General features: G+C 54.9%; 1 protein-coding gene across 11 annotated transcripts; it reads right to left on the bottom strand.

Annotated features, from left to right (window-relative positions):
• Positions 1-3,070: 3,070 nt before the first annotated feature.
• Positions 3,071-18,525, bottom strand: ELMOD2 (ELMO domain containing 2). 11 transcript variants are annotated; one of them, XR_010783636.1, is made up of 11 exons: positions 18,344-18,525; positions 17,183-17,211; positions 16,460-16,554; positions 15,582-15,711; positions 14,626-14,759; positions 13,958-14,026; positions 8,184-8,308; positions 6,944-7,021; positions 6,716-6,841; positions 5,829-6,102; positions 5,364-5,473 (listed from the first exon to the last, which is right to left on the bottom strand). XR_010783636.1 is itself a non-coding variant. In XM_066549451.1 (9 exons), exons 1-8 carry the CDS (start codon positions 18,486-18,488, stop codon positions 4,100-4,102), a joined length of 846 nt encoding a protein of 281 aa, XP_066405548.1. In that variant the 5' UTR covers positions 18,489-18,525; the 3' UTR covers positions 3,071-3,237; positions 4,093-4,099. The 11 variants fall into 11 exon arrangements, 6 of the variants coding, with proteins under 6 accessions (XP_066405548.1, XP_066405546.1, XP_066405545.1 ...); XR_010783635.1 differs by having other exon boundaries at positions 5,365-5,476; XR_010783639.1 differs by lacking the exon at positions 6,944-7,021 and having other exon boundaries at positions 5,365-5,476.
• Between the last annotated feature and the right edge of the window lie 1,052 nt (positions 18,526-19,577).

Consider the following 19,577-nt stretch of genomic DNA (forward strand, 5'->3'; position numbering starts at 1 on the left):
GGCCGAGGTGTTTTAGACCCCGGAAATCGCCTCGGCCGCCATTTGCTCACTCAGAGCACGGTGCGGACGGGAGCTCCGTGTGCGGGCTCCGCAGGTAAGGCGCGGAGGCTTCGGCCTCCCCTTCTGTCCCTCTCTCTACCCCTCCTTCCTTCCCCGCGTATTCCCTTTCTTTCTCCCCCTTCCCTCTCGCCCTAAAACGCTCCTTTCCTCTCCTCCCAAACCCGACTCCCCCCACTCGTTCCTGTCGTGTCCCTTCCCCACTACTCCCTTCTATTCCTCCTCTTTCTACCGTCCCTCTTGTCCCCCCTCGGCCTTTCCCTTCCTGTCCCGCTTCCTCGTCACTCCGACCCCTCTCCCTCCCCGTCCTCACCACCCCCATCTCTCCTGTCTCCCCGTCCTCCCCTCTCCTCCTTTTCTCGCAGCCGCGGGGCTCGGGGTGCCGGGCAATAATAAAGCCCTGAGGGCCGGAGCCCGGCGCCCCCGGCCTCGCTGGGGTCCCCACACGGGGCCGGAGCCGCTCGGCGGGTCCCCCCATTGCAGTCGAACACACCGCCCGACACCGCCGGGGCTCCGGCTTTCCCAACATCACACTGGGGGGGTCCTGGGGCGGGGGGCCCGAGTTACAGGGGCCCCCTCATTAGGAGGGGGTCCCAGGGGGCAGGGGGGTTTAGGAGGGGACCCCTCGTTAGGAGGGGGTCCCAGGGGGGAGGGGGGGATAGGAGGGGCCCCCTCATTAGGAGGGGGTCCCGGGGGGGGGGGGTTAGGAGGGGCCCCCTCCGGAGGAGGGGGTCCCTGGGGGGAGGTGGGGGAGGGCCCCCTCCGGAGGAGGGGGTCCAGGGGAGGGGGCGGGGCCTGGGGGGCGTAATCCCCCCTCCAGGCTCCGCCCCCTTCCCCGGACCCCCTCCTCCGGACGGGGTCCCGCCCCGGCCCCCTCCAGGGACCCCCTCCTCCGGACAGGGGCCCGGGAGGGGGGGAGGGCGGGTGGGGTGGGGGGGGAAGCAGAGGGGGCACGTCACTGTGCCGCCTGAACACACGTAAAAAAAAAAAAAAAAAATTTGCCAGACACACGACCGTCCCCTGCCGTCCTGTCCCCGCCCGCCCCACCCTCCCCCCGGGCCCCGGTCCGGAGGAGGGGGTCCCTGGAGGGGGCCGGGGCGGGACCCCGTCCGGAGGAGGGGGTCCGGGGAAGGGGGCGGAGCCTGGAGGGGGGTTGCCCCCCCCAGGCCCCGCCCCCTCCCCTGGACCCCCTCCTCCGGAGGGGGCCCTCCCCGACCCCCCCCAGGGACCCCCTCCTCCGGAGGGGGCCCCTCCTAACCCCCCTCCCCCCTGGGACCCCCTCCTAATGAGGGGGCCCCTCCTAAACCCCCCTCCCCCCTGGGACCCCCTCCTAATGAGGGGGCCCCTGTAACTCGGGCCCCCCGCCCCAGGACCCCCCCAGTGTGATGTTGGGAAAGCCGGAGCCCCGGCGGTGTCGGGCGGTGTGTTCGACTGCAATGGGGGGACCCGCAGAGCGGCTCCGGCCCCGTGTGGGGACCCCAGCGAGGCCGGGGGCGCCGGGCTCCGGCCCTCAGGGCTTTATTATTGCCCGGCACCCCGAGCCCCGCGGCGGCGAGAGAAAGGAAAAGAGTAGGGAATGGAAAACGAGAACAGGGGAACGGAGGAGAAGGTGGGGAGAGATCGGGGTGTGCAGGACAGCAGGGGACGGGGCTGGGGGGAAGGCAGGGTAGAGGAAGGAGCAGGATTGAGGGCGGGTGGGGAGCGACCGGTGGGGGGGAAGGGGGAGCTGGGAGCGGGGTCAGGGGGGAGTCTGGCTGGGGAGGGAAGGCAGAGGATGGAAAAGTAGGGTAAGGTAGGTAGGGTAGAGAGTAAGAGAAGGGCGGCCGCGGGGGGGAGGGAGGGGAGGGCTAGGGGGGAGAGGGAGGGGGGGGGTTTGGGGGTGGGAGGGTGTAGGGGGTGGGGGAGGGGTGGAAGGGAGGGTAGAAAGGAGAAGTACACAGAAATACAACACAACAGAAACGCAGGAGAAAAGAAACGCAGAGAAAAAGAGATATAGGGCCCCGGCCGGCAGCAACCTCCCTCACCCAACGCCCAGGAGCAAATGGCTCCGCCGTGCCCTCCCCGCGCCTTAAATCCCCCAAGGCCCCGCCCCGCGCAGCCGCACTGGGGTCCCTCACACCTGTGCAGGCCCCGCCCCTCGCACCTGTGCCGGCCCCGCCCCCGGGGCCCCGCCCCCCGCCCGCCCATAAATCCCGGCCGATCGGCGCCTGTCCCGTTTTCTGCGGGGGATGCTCATCTCGGGAGGCAGCGGGAGCGTCGGTCGGAGCGCTGCGCGGAGATCCGGATCGGGAGCTGCTGCTAGTGCTGCGCGGGATCCAAGGCGCTCGGGTGGGGTCGGGATCGGGATCTAGGCCGTGGTATTCGCATCCTGGTACTGTCGGTATTTCTTGTGGGAGCTGGGCTGAGCCGTTTCTTCCTCAGCGAGCAGGGTATGGGTGCCGGGACCGGAGGATCGAGGTGGGATTGGGGCTGGGATCGGGACCACCACCGCCGCGCTGGGGAAAAGCCACTCCGGGACAGGCACTGCCGCTCCGGCTGCGGCCAGCGCGGGGCTGGGTCCCGCCGGGGCTCCAGGCACGCTCCGGCTGCGGCAGCAGGGAGCCGGTGCTGTGTCGCGGCCGTGCTCGCCAGGAGAACGACGCTTCCTGGGAGCAGCCTCTGGATCGCGGCTGGCAGCGGGAAGGACACCGAGACCGCCCGTACCGGCCCCGGGACCCCATGGGCATCGCCGCTCGCTCAGCGCCGCCGCCCGCCCCGCGGGGCGCCCCCTGGCGGACACGGCGCCGCCCCGCAGCCCCCGGCCCGGTAACGCCACGAGCGCCGCGCTCCCCTACGAGCCACAGCGCCCGCAGCCCCTGCTCCGTGCCCGCAGCCCCTGCTGGGGGCTGCAGCTTCCCAGCCAGGAGCAGCCGCTCTGCGACGGCCGCTGGGGCCGAGGCGTTGCTGCTCCCGCTCCCGTTGTGCCTGGGGTGCGACTGGAGCCCCAGAGAAACGCTAGGAAAAACCCCATGGGTTAAAAAACCAGTGGCAGCTATTTGTTCTTTATTTCCAGAGCCGTGAGAATCATCAAGTCAAATGCTGAGAAGTGACCGGCCCAGCTGCGCATCAAACCCAGAATTTTGGCCTTCTCAGCACCCTGCTCCAAATATCTGGGCCAATCCCAGGGCTGTTCCAAAGGCCCTGTGTGGGATGGCAATGACTGCTGCCACTAAGAGAACTCCTCTACAAATGCAGCTCCTTCCCTTCTGTTAATGCTGCTTTACACAGCAGCCCCTGCAATGGCTGTGGGGCAGAACTGGCTGGCACTCAACATGGCAGCACCAAACTCTTCCCCATAGCCCTGATTGTTCTGCCCTTGCCAGGATTTCCCCAGCAGCTGTAAATGTGCTCCCACAATGTCCCTTTGTTTCCCCAGGAAGAAGTGAACAAGACAAGCCCTGAGGGTTACCTTGCTCCGTGGCCAAAGCTCTTCTGGAGAGTGCCGGGGGGCGTTGCCTGCAGGTGAGTGCTGCCAGCTCCAAACGATGCTGGCTGCTGAGGCCAGGGCTGTTTTTCTGGCCCAGGGGCCTCGGTGTCTCCTGCTGGCTGCCAGCCATGCTCCTTGGTGTTCCCTGGCTGTGTCCCAGCTGGCTGGGAGCGCAGGGCGGGAGGAGGCCAGGAGCTCCTGAAAGGCAGCAGCACCTCGTGTCTTTGGCATCTGCAGGGGAGGAGCTGTGCCTGCACCGTGGCTCCTGGGCCAGGGGCTGCTCTGAGCAGGCCCCTGGAAATGCTTCAGCCCGGACAAAGCCACACCAGCAGCCCAGCAGGACCCCAAGGAGCAGCTGGCATTGCTGGGAATGGAGGCACGGGCCCTTTGCAGAGGGGCTCATGCAGCAACTCCTGGCTCAGAGCTCCCACACAGCTGCCAGCTGTGGCCCAGCACCCCAAATCCCTTCCCTCCTCCCCAGCCTGAGGCCATCGGCCATCAGCAGCATCAAAGCCAAGGCCATCTTCCCCCACAGATGTTCAATCCCAGGCAGCAGCCCTCAGAGGTACCTGAAAATCAGTGGGATGGAGTTTGGAGTTTTCCAGGGATCCAGCTGGAAGTGCAGAAGTGATGGAAAGCTTTCCCAGGTAGGTCCCACTGGAGGGGTGCTGAAGACAAAGCTGTGCATCCCTTTCCTGAGAGAAAAGAATTTGTAGAGGCCCCTGCTGAGGCTCTGAAAGGAGCTGAGCTTCTGCAGGGAGAGATGTCCCCCCCTGGGCACAGGGGCTGCCTCAGCTCAGGCTGGGAGCACATCTGGCCACTGCCTTCCCCTGCTCTAAACCATCCACTGGATGTTCTCCATCCTGGAGCTCAGGGGGGTGAAATGGGCTCCATTCCAGGCAGCTCTGGCCAGTGAGCCCAGGGACACCATTGGGCTGAGGGTTCTCAACAGCCACTTCTATGGAATAGAACCCTGGCCTTGTCCCTGTGCTGCTGAGCTTCCTTGGAAGCTCTGCTGGCTCCTGACACAGCTGCTGTCCAAGGCAGCAGCTCTGCATGGGAATGCCCACACTCCATGGGGCACTGGGAGGTTACTGCAGCGGGAATGGAGCAGGGAATTTGGGGCTATGGGTATAACTCATCAGAACTGGCACAGCTGACAGGGAACCCCAAATCTGGGCACCACACAGAGAACAATCTTTGTCCTGCCCTGTCAGCTCAAACCCCTGGGCTGGGAGGTTTTGGGAATTAAATGGATGGAATGATACAAACCACAGCAAGTGGCATCACCCAGAGGGACAATCCAGGTCCCAGACAATTGCTCCACAATCCACTATGGGGGAAAACACCCTGTGCCGGCCAGGAGCTCTGACTCTGCTTCTCTACCAGCTCCTGAGCAGTGTCAGGGCCACCATGAGGGCTTTAAAATCCAAACAAACCCCATATCCCACACAGTGAATAATCCAAATAAAGAAATGCATTCTTGTCATCAAAGCTCCAAACTGTGTCAGGAGCTCTGCCAACAAGTTAATGGGATTCCCAGGAATCTCATTAATGCTCTTGGTTTCATTTTTATGTATTTTTAATCCCTCAGTGGGCAGCCTGTACAACTTATCCTGGGATTGAGAGGCTGAGCAGGGCTGGCTTTGGGTTGACCTCCACCTCTGGCCCCAGCCTGTGCAAACACACCTTGTGCCAGGCTGGGTGAACTCATCACCTCAGCTTTTCCCTCCTAAATATCCCCTCCTTATCTCTCTGGAGAGTCGCTGACATTTTGCCCAAACCATGCACTCCTCACCTCCATGTGGCCTCCAAGTGTCCATTCTGTTCCTCACAGGTGCCCTGGTGCCACCGTGTTGGTCCCTTGGCCTTTCTCCAGCCCGAGGCTGCTCCTCTGCTCGCTCTCTGCACTCTCATCCCACAGGGATCCTCTTCTCCCTTCCCTGCTGGCTGCTGCCAAGGAAGGAGGACACAGGGAGTCTCCAGTGCTGCCCCCTCAGCCCTGGAGAGTCCTGGCTGTGGGCCCGAGGGGCCTCGGATTTCCCAGGGAAATTGTCTGCTGGTCTCCCTTCAATGACCTCAGCAATTCCCTCCAAAATGCCACCTCACTGCCCCTGACATCCCCTCACATTCCATTGCCCTACACAAACAGTTCTTGGATCCCCTCTAGATCACACCAGGTTTTCAGCCACATGAATGGCATCACCTGTGCCCACTGCTTGTTATTCACCCAACCAAAAGCAAGAGCAAATGTTGGTTGGGCTTTAATAACAACTTGAAATAACTTTACAGCAAAATAACTCACCTTTTGCTTCTGTGGGTTTTTTTCCCTTCAGCTGCTGGGCTTCCCTGTGAGGATGTGTGCTGAGCTCTGGGTGGAGGGGACTGTCAGGCTGAATGGCTGTGGGTTTGTGCTCTTCTCCCTGGGCATCAGCCACTGCCCCAATCCCTTTGCCCAGGCTGTTCCCTGTGCCTGTGCTCAGGCTGGGGCAGCACAGGCAGACGCAGCTCTCAGCACTCCCTGCTCCAAACACAGCTCTGGCCTCCACTGCAATCTGGCTCTGCTGGGAGGTTTGCTCCTAGAGAAATCCAAGAATTGCTCATGGCAATGTGGAGAATCAATCTCCACAAAGGGAGGCAAGGAATAAAATCCTGCTCTGGGAGCCCTTGGGAGCTGCAGGGCTGCTGAGGGAAGGGGACATTCCCTGCCTGCAGTGCACACAGCCCCACCTGCAGCAGCCAGCCCAGCCTGCCAGCTGGGCTCTGCCAGCCCCTCTCTGAGCCCCCTCCCTGTGCTGCTCCCTCTCGGTGCCTTTGGCAATCCCAGCCTGAGCCTGAGCAGCCCAAAGCTCTGGCTGGCAGCCCAGGGACAAAGGGACGCTCCCAGGGATGGGGCACATTCCCAGCAAACGCTCCCAGCAGGGCACAGAGGCACCCCTGGAGCTCCTGGCTGGGGCTGGCAGGAGGGCACAGCCCCCAGCTGGGCTGGCAGTGGCAGTGACAGCAGCAAAGTGCCACGCTCTGGTGGCACAGCACAGACACCCAGGCCAGCACTGCCCGTGGCAGGGGCACAATGAATTCTGCTCCCTGTGCTGCCCCATGCCAGCAGGAAAGCTCCAGGGGCATGGAAACTCCTGCCCCTTCCCCCCAGCCCAGATGAGCACTCCTCAGTTCCCAACACCCAGTTCTCACCTCCAGCCTGCTCCCGGGGCTGCTGCCACGTTCCTGACAAGGTGCCAAAGGCCCCTGGGCACAGGGCTCCCTCTGTGTCTCAGGGCTTGGGCACGGCAGGGACCAGGCTGCTCCAGCAAGGACAGCCTGGAACCAGAGCAGATGTCCCAGGGCTGGCAATGGGCTGGGGACAGCAGCTCTGAAACCCAGAGTGCTGAAAACAGCCCCCAAAGTGTTCTATGGTCACACCTTTAACATGGCTCCAAAGGGCAGCAGCTCTGGTGCCAGAGCAGCACCTGCACCATTCCCTGTGCCAGCCCTGGCTCACTGAAAAACAAAACAAATCAACCACACCCAGGCCTTGTTTGCACAATTCCTGATCCAAACCCTCACCTTTCCTGCCCAGCACTGAGGCAAATCTGACACAGCATTGAGAAGTGACCTTTGCTGAGAGCAGCCATCATCCCAGTCCTCCAGCCTTGGCAAGATTGTGCAGTGAATGGACCTCAGTTCTACTCCTAAACCTCAATTTCTGTCAGTTTTTGTTAGAAAGATACTGGACAGTAACTCATGCAGCAGAATTTGCAAATTGCACAAGGAATAACAAGGCCCAGAGCAAAGCCAACCACCCCCATCACTGCTGCACCCCAATTCTGGGAGAAATGCTGATCTCATTTCTAAACACTGCCCTTCCCTCCCACTCAGTCCTTCCCTGCACATCCCTGCAGAGCATTGACTCCATCTTTTGCTGCCAACAGCCCCTCTCCAGCCCAGAGCCCACTGCTCACAGACACAAACTGAGCAAGCCTAAGGCAATGTTCCCAGCAGCAGATGCAATTCCTGAACTCCCTTTTCCCTGGATTCTGAGCCCTTGCAGGAAACTCAGCTCAGCCCAGAGTGTGTTCTGCTTTCCCAGAGGGAAATACAGCCTGCTGGGCCCCAGCTCTGGCACCACATTGCCCTTGTTCCTGTGCCCTGGAAAGGCACAGGCAAAGCCAGTCCCTCAGAGCCCATCCCTGGGCCCCAGGAGAGCTGGAGCTGCTCCCAGATGCCAGGGCCCTGCAGGGCTGTGCTGACACCAGCACAGGCTGACCCCTGTGCCCAGCACCACCCCTCACTCTGCTCCCATGGCTCCCAAATGCTGCCAGCCCTGCCCCTGCCCCTGTGCCAGGGCCGTGCCTGCCCCCAGCCCCAGCAGAGGCTGTCAGCCAGCCCTGCAGCGGCTGCCAGCCCTGGCAGAGCTGGGCATGCACTGAGAGCTCCCGAAGGAAGGCCCAGAGCAGCCCTGGGCTGCACAGACAGTGCCCAAGCTGCCCTAGGGCACAGCCAGCACCACAGCTCCAGCATCCCCAGGGAACTCTGGCACTGCCTCTGCACCTCTGCCCTTCTCCAGCAGGCACAGCTGGGGCTGGGCTGGCAGCAATGGCATTGCCATGGCAGCTCATGCCAGCAGAGAGGAAAAGGGGAGCCCTGTGTCCCTCTGACTCACCCCACAGCGTGGGCAGGACCAGAGCCCTCCAGCGCAGAGCCCTGCTGCTGAAGCCTCTTGCCTTTGGCTGCTCCAACACCAAAGCTTCGGGCAAAGATGGGAGGAGTTGGATGATTTTTCCTGCCCTGAAAGAGAGGAGAAAAGAAAATTAAGTCCACTGTGGAAGTCCAAGGATCCCAGCTCTCATAGCTCTGCTCTGCTGGCTCACTATGGGGTTTTACCCATGAGAGGTGACACCAATTCAAACACAAACGTGTCCTTTGCCAGCACTTTTATTCCTGACTATTTCAGACAATGAAAGGATGCTCATTTTTCATCTTGCATTCTCTGCCTCATTTGAACAGAACCATTTTTATCCCAGAGCCCACGTGGCAGCCATTCCATCCTTTCCCACTGGACTTTGCACAAAGGAAGGGACACCCGGGATGCTGCACCACAAGAAATCCCAAAGAGAATCCCCTCCAAAACCTCCCAGGGAAAGGCTTTTTGCTTTTGGGACACAAGAAAGGCCTTGGGCCATTTGCACCCACATGGAAAGCCCACACTGAGCACTTGCTTTTAAAGATGTTGCACTTGAAGTTACAGACATGGAATTGCTTTGGGATTTGGCATTTCCTGCACCCACACAAACACATTCAAGGAATTAAGCGCAGAGTCCTGAAGTTTGGTTATTCCAATGCTGTTTTGGTAGTGCCACTTGACACACCAAAATCCACAGCAACACTTCAAAAAATGCAAAGCAACTTTCACCCCCACAGCCCCCTTCCTTTCCATTTTGCAGTTTTGGGCTCCTCTTAAGAACAGGTTAAAGCAAAGAAGAGAAAAGGCCAGGACCTGCTCCCAGCCAGTGCCCCAGCCACCTGTTTGCCAGAGATTCTCCTTACAGCTGATGGCTTTTCTAAGAAAGCTCCAGCTCAGCCTTATCACAATCCCCTGGCAGCCCTCACCATCAGCCCCAAAGGCCAGGGCACATCTGTGTGCTGCCTCAGGAAGCTCAGTGGCTCTCTGGGGGACAAAACCTGGTTTGGGCCCAGAGCTGACTCTGCTCCCTGCTGGCTGAACTGTGCAGCTGTGGGATGCAGCTGGGCGCTGCAGGGCAGAGTGTGTCACCCTCTGTGCCAGCCAGGCTCCAAAGGCAGCCCTTGGTGCCCCAGCAGCGCTGCTGGAAGCGCTGGCAGCGCTTGGCACAGATGGGATGGAGCCTTCCCACAGCTCTGTGCCCTGGCAGCGAGGCTGGCACAGCAGAGAGGCTGATGGCAGCAGAACAAACGCTGGGTTTCCATGGGCACTGATGGGCCTGAGAGCCCCAGGCCAGAGCTGCTCCCTGCCCAGCCCAGGAGCTCCCAGTGCTGCTGCAGGGCACGGGCTCTGAGGGAACCCTGCAGCTGGGCCAGGAACGCAGCAGCGACAATTCCCAGGCACAAAGAGATCCCCACCTGCTCCAGCAACTGAACCTCTGGGGCTCAGCCCCGCGGGCTGTCCCTGCTCCAGGCAGGAGGAGCCACACAGCCCCCGAGGCTGGGCTCACACCCTGCCCTGCCAGCAGGAAACAAGGGCTTCATGAAGCTTTGGGGACACCTTCTGTCCCCAGAGGGCTCTGACACAACATCCAGCAGTGTGGATCTTTAATAAAGACAGCTCGGACCTATCCTTGCCACAGACTCGCCTTTGTTATTGCCTCACAGTCTCTGCTTTAAAATATTTTGCTATTACAAGTGTTTAAACAAGACTGACCGTGAGCCCTGCACCCTTGCCGTGCTCCAAGCCCTAAGGCAGAGCTGGATATCCTCACACTCATCCAGCCTGAGGGAGCTGCTGCAGCATTTAAAACATTTACAAACCACCCCTGCCCTGAGGGTGTGCAGCCCTGCAGGTGCCTGGGTGCCAGCCCAGCATGAGAGATGGGACATCAGGAGAGCGAGCAGACAACGCCCACTGCAGCCTCTGCACTCTCGGCACTGCAGCTGCACGATCCTCACTGCTCAGCGACTCTCAGCTCTGATTCCAGGACTCCCGCCAGGAAACTGAGGGCCCTTTCCAGATGCAAATCCCCACAGAGCCACTGCTCTCCTCTCCACCCACCCTCCTGCTCCAGCTTTTACCCCTTTGGTAGCCACCACCCCGCCCAGGACACAGAGGAGGCTCTCGGGTGCCAACTGAGACCCAAATCGATCCAGGTGCCTCAGGAAATAAATACAAACAAACTCGTCCCTTCTAGGCTAACAAAATGTCCTGGTGCCCAGTTCCTGCTTCCTAAGGCAAAACCCACGGATCAGGGGAAAATGGCAAGTCCCAAACCCAACCAAACCCGGTTTGGCATCGGTTTCCATCAGGACCGTTCAGGTTTCCCAGTGCCCCTCAGCTGCAGCCACAGGAGCAGCTTCTCTCTGGGACCCAGGGGGGTGGGCACAGGGACACCCATCCCGCTGCTTCCCGGCAAACAGAGCTCAGCCCAGCTCAGAATGAAACATAACAAATGCAGGTATTGCCCTTGCCATTCATGTCTGAGCTCTGGCACGGTGTTATTGACCACAAAACTCCCGAGAGGGGACAGTCTGTAACTACTGCTCTGGATCAAGGATAATCTGTCAGTTCGTGTATGCACTGCACAGCTTTCATAAACAGCACTGTAACAGACACTAGTTTAGACTGCAGCATCATAGAGACTGTGAAATGTTCAAATGCTGTTACATGTAAGGAACTCAGAAAATGGTGTCAGATAATGAGGTGATTTCCCACAGCTGGGGACAATCTTATCTGAAACACAAGATAACAGAAACAGAAACCAGAGCACTGAAAAAAAAAGGAAAAATTTACTGACCCTCGTTATCTCGTTATCAAATAACGAGGGAGTGAAAATAAAACAGGATGGCACCACAGGAAGAAATAAAGTATATTGGTGTAATCCACAAGATGGCACGAAGATTCCAACCAAGCAAAAGAACATCTAAACTGAAAAGGACTCTTTGAATATGTATAAACTCTAATGAATATGCACACACCACTGCAATGGAACAGAATCTAGAGAACACGGTTTAAGGGAACCGGGTGCTCCTGGCAAACAGCCAAGCACCCCAGCGCTGCCTTTTATCCCTTAACAAACGTGTAAAAATTCGAGAGAGTGAACTCTGTTTCTCACCCAATAAAACGCTGTTCCCGCAGCTGGGACGAGCCCCAGCTTTATTCCACGGCACACGATCCCAGAGAGCCGCAAGGCCCGGGACAGAGCCGTGCCACCCGCAGCGGGTCCCACGCAGCAGCGCCCAAAGCAGCCCCGGCCCCCTGTGGGTGCCCCCGGCCCCGGTGCCCCCGGCCCAGCTCCCTCCCCTCCGGCCGCTCACCTGAGGGCACCGCCCGCTGCCTCCCGGCGCTGCTGCCGAGCCGAGGGCATTGTCCCCGCTCCTGGCCCAAAGGCCGCGTTCTGCGCTGCAGGGCGCGCTCCGGGGGACGCGGGGGCGGGCAGGGACAGGGTGACCCGGGCTGAGGCGGCTGTCCCGGCGCTCTGTCCCCTCCCGGGGCTCAGGCCGGGGAGCGGGGCCCTGCCAGCGGCCGCCATTGCAGCGCGGAGCAGAGTCAGGCAGGGCCGAAGAGCCGAGTGTGGCCGAGTGGAGCCGACAATAGCCGAGTGTGGCCGAGTGGAGCCGACAACAGCCGAGTGGAGCCGGCAACAGCCGAGTGTGGCCGAATCGAGTCGACAACAGCCGAGTGTGGCCGAGTGGAGCCGGCAACAGCCGAGTGGAGCCGACAACAGCCGAGTGGAGCCGACAACAGCCGAGTGTGGCCGAGTGGAGCCGACAACACCCGAGCGTGGCCGAATCGAGTCGACAATAGCCGAGTCTGGCCGACAACAGCCGAGCCTACCCGAACGGCCGACTCTGGCCGCGATTTGCCGAATCCATCCGACCTTAGCTGAGGTGAACTGAACGGAACGCGACGGAACCGCGTTCAGCCCAACCGAACTAGATAAGCCCGACCGAACTAGATAAGCCCGACCGAACTAGATAAGCCGAACCAACGCGAGATCAGCCGAAGCAACCTGAACATTACAGGGTCGCTCACTCACCCATCTCTCAGTGTGGGCAGGCACCCTCAGCTCCAAGGAGCTGTGCAGAGCGAGCGTTCCGTCCCTTGGCAAGCACGGAGTGATCAGCCCCAGGGACAGGAAAGTACAGACAAATGCCGTGGTCAGCCCTGAGGATTCAGGAGGATTCAGAGCCAGTGGCCCAGAACCTGCCACAATTCTATCTACAATTGCAATGTAATTACGGTGGGACAGTGCAAGGCTGGAGTTCAGAGAGCTCAGCCGTTCCACCGGGGCTGGGGACATGACTGAGGGGGTTTTGTGTCAGTCTGATGGCCCTGAGCAGCATCGAGAACTAAAAGGAAATTTGACAGAATTGTTTTGAGACAGATTGCCCCAAAACCTTGGGCTGCTTCTAGGGGGACAAAAGATTGAAAAAGCTTTCTGTTGAATTCCTGTCAGAAAGTCCAGACCCACTGGTTCAGCTATGGAAGGGATGGATATGATGCACCATAGAAAGAGACAAAAGCAGAAAGGTTAAAAGGTCTATCTCCCATCATTCCCCAAACACGCTCCAAGGAAAAAGTTTCAGACAATGAAATAACAAAGAACTGGTTCCTACCTCTGGAGTTCAGTCCTGTTGTAGTGTGTTTTTATATTTTGTAATACTTTGACGTAGCTTTGTTTTGTATCCCCATATTTTTCCCAAATGGTTTATCACAAACTGTATCCCCCTCCCTTTACCAGTGTTATCCCTCTCCTGGGATGAGATCATCCCCAAACCCCCACCCTGCCTCTCTGTCAATCACTCAGCCTCCCATCCCCTCCATGCAGAATTTCGGTCCAAGTCGTCGAGTGATCAGTACCCTGGGGGCACACACAGAGAGTGTCTCCCCCCAGCCCAGGTGCCCTCAGTACCCTCGGGGCACACACAGAGAGTGTCTCCCCCCAGCCCAGGTGCCCTCAGCACCCTCGGGGCACACACAGAGAGTGTCTCCCCCCAGCCCAGGTGCCCTCAGCACCCTCGGGGCACACACAGAGAGTGTCTCCCCCCAGCCCAGGTGCCCTCAGCACCCTCGGGGCACAGACAGTGTCTCCCCGCTCTCGGCCGTGTCGGGGCTGCCCCCCGGTGTCTGCCAACTCAGGACTGGCCCAGGGTTCCTGAGAGGCTCGCAGAGGGACCGAGACAGTTAACAAGGAGCTAGACAGATCAGATTATTATATCTGACTGGTTTGAGAGCATATTTCTCTGTAAAAACAGCTAAATGCTTAAATATGCCAAGTTTTTGAAAACAAATTTAAACAAACAAGCCACCTGTTTGTAAACACTTATTACACAGCAGAAGCCTAGAGGGAAAAAAAGGACCTTAAGAGGTAATCTAAACTATCCCAACACAGGATCAGTAAGAAGGTGAAAAACAAGTATGAATTTCTAAATCTAATCGAAGTCCACTATAAATAAAACTAACTACAACGTTAAAGGCATTTACTATGTTAAATAAAGATGATATTTTGCAACATTTTTGCCCCAACAAATCTGTTCTGGGGAAAAAAAGAAAGCTGCACTTAGTTCCCAGCTAGAAATTGCTTTCTGTGTTTGGTTTCTCACACCTTTCTATTTTGACCCTTTTTTTCATTCTTTTATGGAAAAAGCCCACATGTATTTTCCTCTTTACCTTCTGGACACATGTTTAACAGTCTTCACTTAAGTTCTTACATAGAAGCAGCCAGAAAAAATTCTGGACTGACTTACCCCAGCTTTGGGTGGTTTGACCGAGAAAGGATCTGACGAGCTTCATTGGTGTAATGCTTACTGAAATACCTGGAGGTGTAAAATATCATTTTAAATTCTTTGAAAAAAAATATACTGTGCTCCTGTCAACATTAAAATCTGTACCTTTAAGCTAAAGGTGAAAATCAGCTTTGAATTGGAAAATGGCACAAAATGAAAACCACGGAAAAGGCAGCAAAATAAACTATATTCAGCGTGAACTAATACTGTAAAAAAAAAATCATTGTGATCTGAACATCAAATATGAAGTTCAACCTAGTCCAAGAAGTTAGCTTAGCAAAGATTTGTAAACTTGTCTATTTTTCATTACAGCTTAGCAAAGATTTGTAAACTTGTCTATTGTTCATTACAGCAGGAATTTTTAAAGCTTTTGACAAGTTAGATACAACCTACCGACTCTATCATAAGGCAACAACAAAACGAGGTGTCTTGGGCAGATTTCTGTCCCTTCCCTCGTTTCTTACCTTACCCAAGCCCATCACATGTTTACAGTGTGCAGCCCCTAGAGATGTTGAACATGATGCTTTCTATTTGCCTCTGCTCAGTTTTTACTGGAAATAGCATTAACGAGAGAAAAGACAGATGCTGAAAATGAGTTACCAAGAGAAAGAAATCCTTCTTTGACTTACAGCAGATTGACCAAGCCCAGCAGCCCCATTCCTCTGAAGTCTGTTTTAGGATCCTCGCCCTGGAAGCCGATGTCGCACCACTGTTTGCTGATTCTGGCCCTCAGGTTCTCGTGGGGCATCAGCAAGTTCCAGAGCTGCACAAACACACTGCCATGTCAGGCTGCCCAAGTGTTCCCAGGGAAGAATGCAGAGCCCTTGCTGTGCTGCTGCAGCCTGAAACCATTCTCCAGGCACTGAGCAGGGCACAGTCTGCAAGCTGCTTTGTTCCCTTGGTGCAATCTGGGCTCTGCTACAATGGCTCACTTCAGCAGTCATGGAACTTATTGCATTTAAGATTAAGTGGGGTATTTTCCCTTCACAGACAAAGATGCTGTGTGAATACCAAAGAAACAAGGCTTGCTTCACTACAGAAATGACCTCATGCATTATTTTGTAATAGGACAGCTATAAACTGAAATATAAATTCTCAATGAATACTCATTTAACATGTCAGTGCTGGGGCTTCTATAGCAAGCTGAGATAATTATGAAGTTTTATCTTCCAGCACCAAACTACATTCCTTGATATTGACTGGGATGCAGTAATAAGAAAAAATTAGTGTCTTTTTTATTTAGTAATTAGTGGTTTACAAAGTTAGACGTGTGCATAAGGTTACAAATCTTTTTAGTAGTGATTCTTCAGTGATGCATCACAAACTAATTTTTCTACATATACATTGTTGTGTCTGATTTCACACAAAATAACTCCACTGCATGTAACTCTAGTTTTTTTCTCTGAGGTTTTATTTCAATGTGTCATTTCTGCAGTTTGCAGTTCTGCTTTGCAGTTTGTGAGTAGAAAAGAGCTTTAAACAGGCCAGCTGGTAAGAATGCTACCAATAAGTTCTTTCAAGGTGTTGGACTTAGAGGGGGGAAAAAACCAAACAAACAGGACATGTATTTTAAAAATGATTTCACCTCAATTAACTGTTCCTCGTGTTCTTCATTCTCTGAATCATATGGGACCTTCCTTAGGTTCTCCACATCCAAATACAATTTTTTATAACCTGATATCTGTAGCAAGGATATTTGCAAGTTTGTCTTAAACCTGAAACAATGACAAAACACCATAGAGGAGATTTAAATAGGCCTACTCAGCCATAAATTCTAGCTTGAATTACAAAATAAGACCTTTCTTATGTAAACACCAGAATTAGGAAGTGCTTTGTGTGTACCTTTACAAACTACAGCCTTTATGTGCATCTTTACAAGCTACAGCATACTGTAGTTAAGTGCACTTACATACTTTAAACATCTCTAGCTTATTCCAGTGCTGCAGTCAGACACTATTGCCTTCAATTATGGGGAAGAAAACAAAAGAAAAAAAAAGGCAAAAGAAAAGAGCTAAAATCAACTCCATAGATCATCCTGACCACTGTACCTTCACCCCCAAACTTTTTGTCTTACATGCAAAAAAACAAAAAAAAGAAGAAATTTTGATCATTCCCTGTCACTCACTAATTACTTATGCAGATGAAGGCAAACATTAATCAGACATCACTATATTCTCTCAAATATATCTAAGGAATTATACAGTTCTTGTACTCAACTTATGCAGTGATCATCCTAGTTAGAAACACGGAGTAACAGAAGGGACTTGCAAAGCAGACAGACAGTAATGCCAAACCCACGTGAATTAAACTTGGCAATTTGTTTTCTAGAACTGATGAGAACATAATCACACTTCACTTGCAGATTTCATTCTGAATACTTGTGTTGAATATAAACATGGCACCAGGTTAAGCAGCTGAAGAACATGGAAACAAGTGAGAACAGAGAAAGGTCTCCAAACACACCTTGTGTCCTTCTGTCCAATCTTCTTTTCTTTCATTACATCTCTGACACACTTCTCCACCTCAGCTTCTTCAACGTGCACGGCATTTCTTAAAACCTGGGCAGTTAGCACAGCAGAGGACTTCATGAGGAATGAAGACTTCGTTATAATAATCAAGTCTAATAAATTACTACTTTATTATTACTGCTCAGCCTCTCTGTATCTGTTGTGTGTATTATTTGCTCCAAGAGGAGAAGGGTCAGTTCAAGGCAATTGCTTACAATGCACTGCCTCAAACTGCATCTAAAAGATCTGCAATAATTACATGAGAGTGTGATTTGTACTTTGTCAGGCTGTAAACAACAATGTTACATAGGAGTTGCACAAAGAATAAATACAAAGCTGGAGAGTTGCTTGCTCTAGGTTCTTGTTTGCTTTCACTGCTGAATTATGTTTTCTTAATCCAACTGAAACAAGTGCAGCCAAGAAAACGTTTCTGAATTAGAAGACAGGTAGCTAAGAAAGCTGAGATTTCACTGAAACAAATGTTGGAAGGGCCATGGGATTATTGTTGAGAAACCTTAAATAAACCCAGCACACAGAACACAAAATTCCAAGTTCTCTTCTCTCTGTCCTTTACTCATCTTCAGTTTGCCCCTCTCAAAAAGTGAATGCATGTGTTATTTTTCTGGGATCTGTCTCTGAAAAAAGGTTTTATTACACTTTCATCTCTGCTATCTCTTACCTTATTTTTTGATGATTCCAGTGAATGTTCTGCAATATGGAAAAAAGTAGATGTCACTGTTAAATTGAACTGGTTTAAATAATTGTCAGTAAGTGTTCTTGCAGTATGTAACCATTATAAAATTCTGCATCCCTTTTATACATATTATAAAAAATTAATCAACCTTAAAATGAACAGTTTATCAGGTAACAGAATGTCTTAATTTACACAGATTTTTTTTTCTAACTCTTCAGTACAATGCTGAAAGTAGATTTGGATTTTTTAAAGCATCAATTACATGTACAAAACAAAGACAAATTTGAAGAGGTGTCAGGAGAGAAATATGTCAATTGATATCTTCCTGTTTCGTGTTTATTACTGAAGAGTAAGGAAGCACGGTCACTTCCGCAGTTTACTGTAAAACCACAAAAATGTTCAGCAGTTTCTTCAATTGCTATTTTTGATCAAAATTCTGCATCAAGCAGAACTGTAAGTTAAATCACTCTTCCTCACCTCCAAGAAAATCCATTTATGTCTATACAATGTCAATTTTTTTAGTAAAGGAAGGTAAAAACATATACCCAAAGTGATGGGAGGACTCTAGTGAAGTATGATTTCTGATTCGCTTTTTGATGGCACTGGAATTCCCTCAGCAAGGAGACAAGGAAGCCGGTGCTGGCACTGATTTAGAGTTCTCACAGGCCGGCTGGGCTGGCAGGAAGGGTGACAATACAGTTCTGGGGCTGCACGCCAGGCACCGGTGTGCAAGCAGGCGGCTCAGGGGGCTGGATCGCTCCCCACAACCCCTGCCAAGGAGCCTGTGGGCAGGAGGGGGCCGATCCCTTCTCCCGGCTGACAGGAGGACAGGGAACGTCCTCGGGTGTGCCAGGGGAGGTTCAGGTTGGATATGAGGGCAAATGCCAGCACCGACAGGGTTGTCGAGCACTGAACAGGCTGCCCGGGGCAGTGGTTCAGTCACCACCATTCCCGGAGAGATTTAAAGCACGGGTGCATGCGGCACTGGGAGACACGGTTTAACGCCGGGTTCGTTCGGCAGTGCCGGGTTAATGGCCGGAATCGATGATCACGGAGGTCTTTCCCAGGCTAAACGATGCCGTCACTGCTGCCGCACCCGCCGCTTCCGAGGCGCTCCCGCGGCCCCGGCCCCGGCCCCTCCATTACCTACGCTCAGCGTCCTTCGCGCGCCCGCCTCCGCGCCGCCCAGGAGGCGCTGCAGCTCGCACTTGCCCGTCAGCAGCCGCAGGACCCACTTGAGCCAGAACCGAAAGTAGCTGCTGTACAGGAACCCCCAGACGTGCGCCCACATCTTCCGCGGGGCCGGCGGGGCCCGAGCGCGGCCCGGCCCCGGCCGCGGCCCCCGCGCGCTGCCCCCTCGCGGCCGGGCCGCCGCGGCCCCTCAGAGCGCGGCGGGCAGCGAGCGGGGCCCGGCCGCGGCCCGCGTCCCGCCGGAAGCCGGATCCCGACCTGGAAGCGATCGCGGGCACGGCGGGCGGCGGAAGTGGCGCCTGGGAAGAGGCTTCCCTTGGGAAGAGGCTTCCCTTTCGCCGCGGCCCTCAGCGGCTCCGGGCGCGGCTGCTCCCTCGCCCGCTGCCCGCCCGCCTCCTGCCCGCCGCGCCGGGCAGCGCTGTCACCGCTGCCCGCAGATCCGGGCTGGGCGCCCGGCGCGCAGCGAGCCGACAGTGAGAGAGACATCGAGTGCCCGTTTCAGAGTTGCACAACCCTGGGTGCTTCATCCACAGATAATCCACAGATCAAGCGCTCCCACTATCAGAACTTTTTCCTATTTCTACATTTTAGCAAACAAAGGGATTGCTGTTCGTTGGCTGCAAGTTACACAGTTCTTGTAATACTAATGGGTATTCTGTCTTCTGCTGGTTAATGGTCCTCTCACCTCTGTGCTCATTAACGCCGGGCTCCGTCTCTCTCCTGTGTGGCCGGTGCTCTGAGAGTCGGTCGGGATCTGCCCCTGCCGCAATTCCCTGTTACCCAGTGGGAGCCGATTTCAGCACAATTACTGAGTTACCTTCATTTGTTTCTTCCTTACCTTGGGAGCTCTGCCAGATGTCCCTGTAGCCCCTAAATTCTGCATTTCTTGTGGGCACTATGGGGCACCCACTTTGTCCACAGCGGTGCCTCCTCCTTCCCAAGCTTTGTTAACCTCCCCTGGCTCGGAGAACATTGAAGCCTGTCCAGCCCTAAACCGTAACAAGACAATTCCACCCACGAATAATTTTTGGTAGAACACGTGGACATCACCTAGAGCTTGTTGGATGCTCCCTGTTTCATGACTTAAATCTCCCCTCTTGCTGGTTAGTCTTGAAAGTAGATAAAGATCAAAACACCAAAGGATATTCTTTCTTAAGAAAATTTTTACATATTCCACATCTTGCAACAG

Source organism: Molothrus aeneus, chromosome 4 (assembly GCF_037042795.1).
Source record: "Molothrus aeneus isolate 106 chromosome 4, BPBGC_Maene_1.0, whole genome shotgun sequence".
Classification (NCBI taxonomy): domain Eukaryota; kingdom Metazoa; phylum Chordata; class Aves; order Passeriformes; family Icteridae; genus Molothrus; species Molothrus aeneus.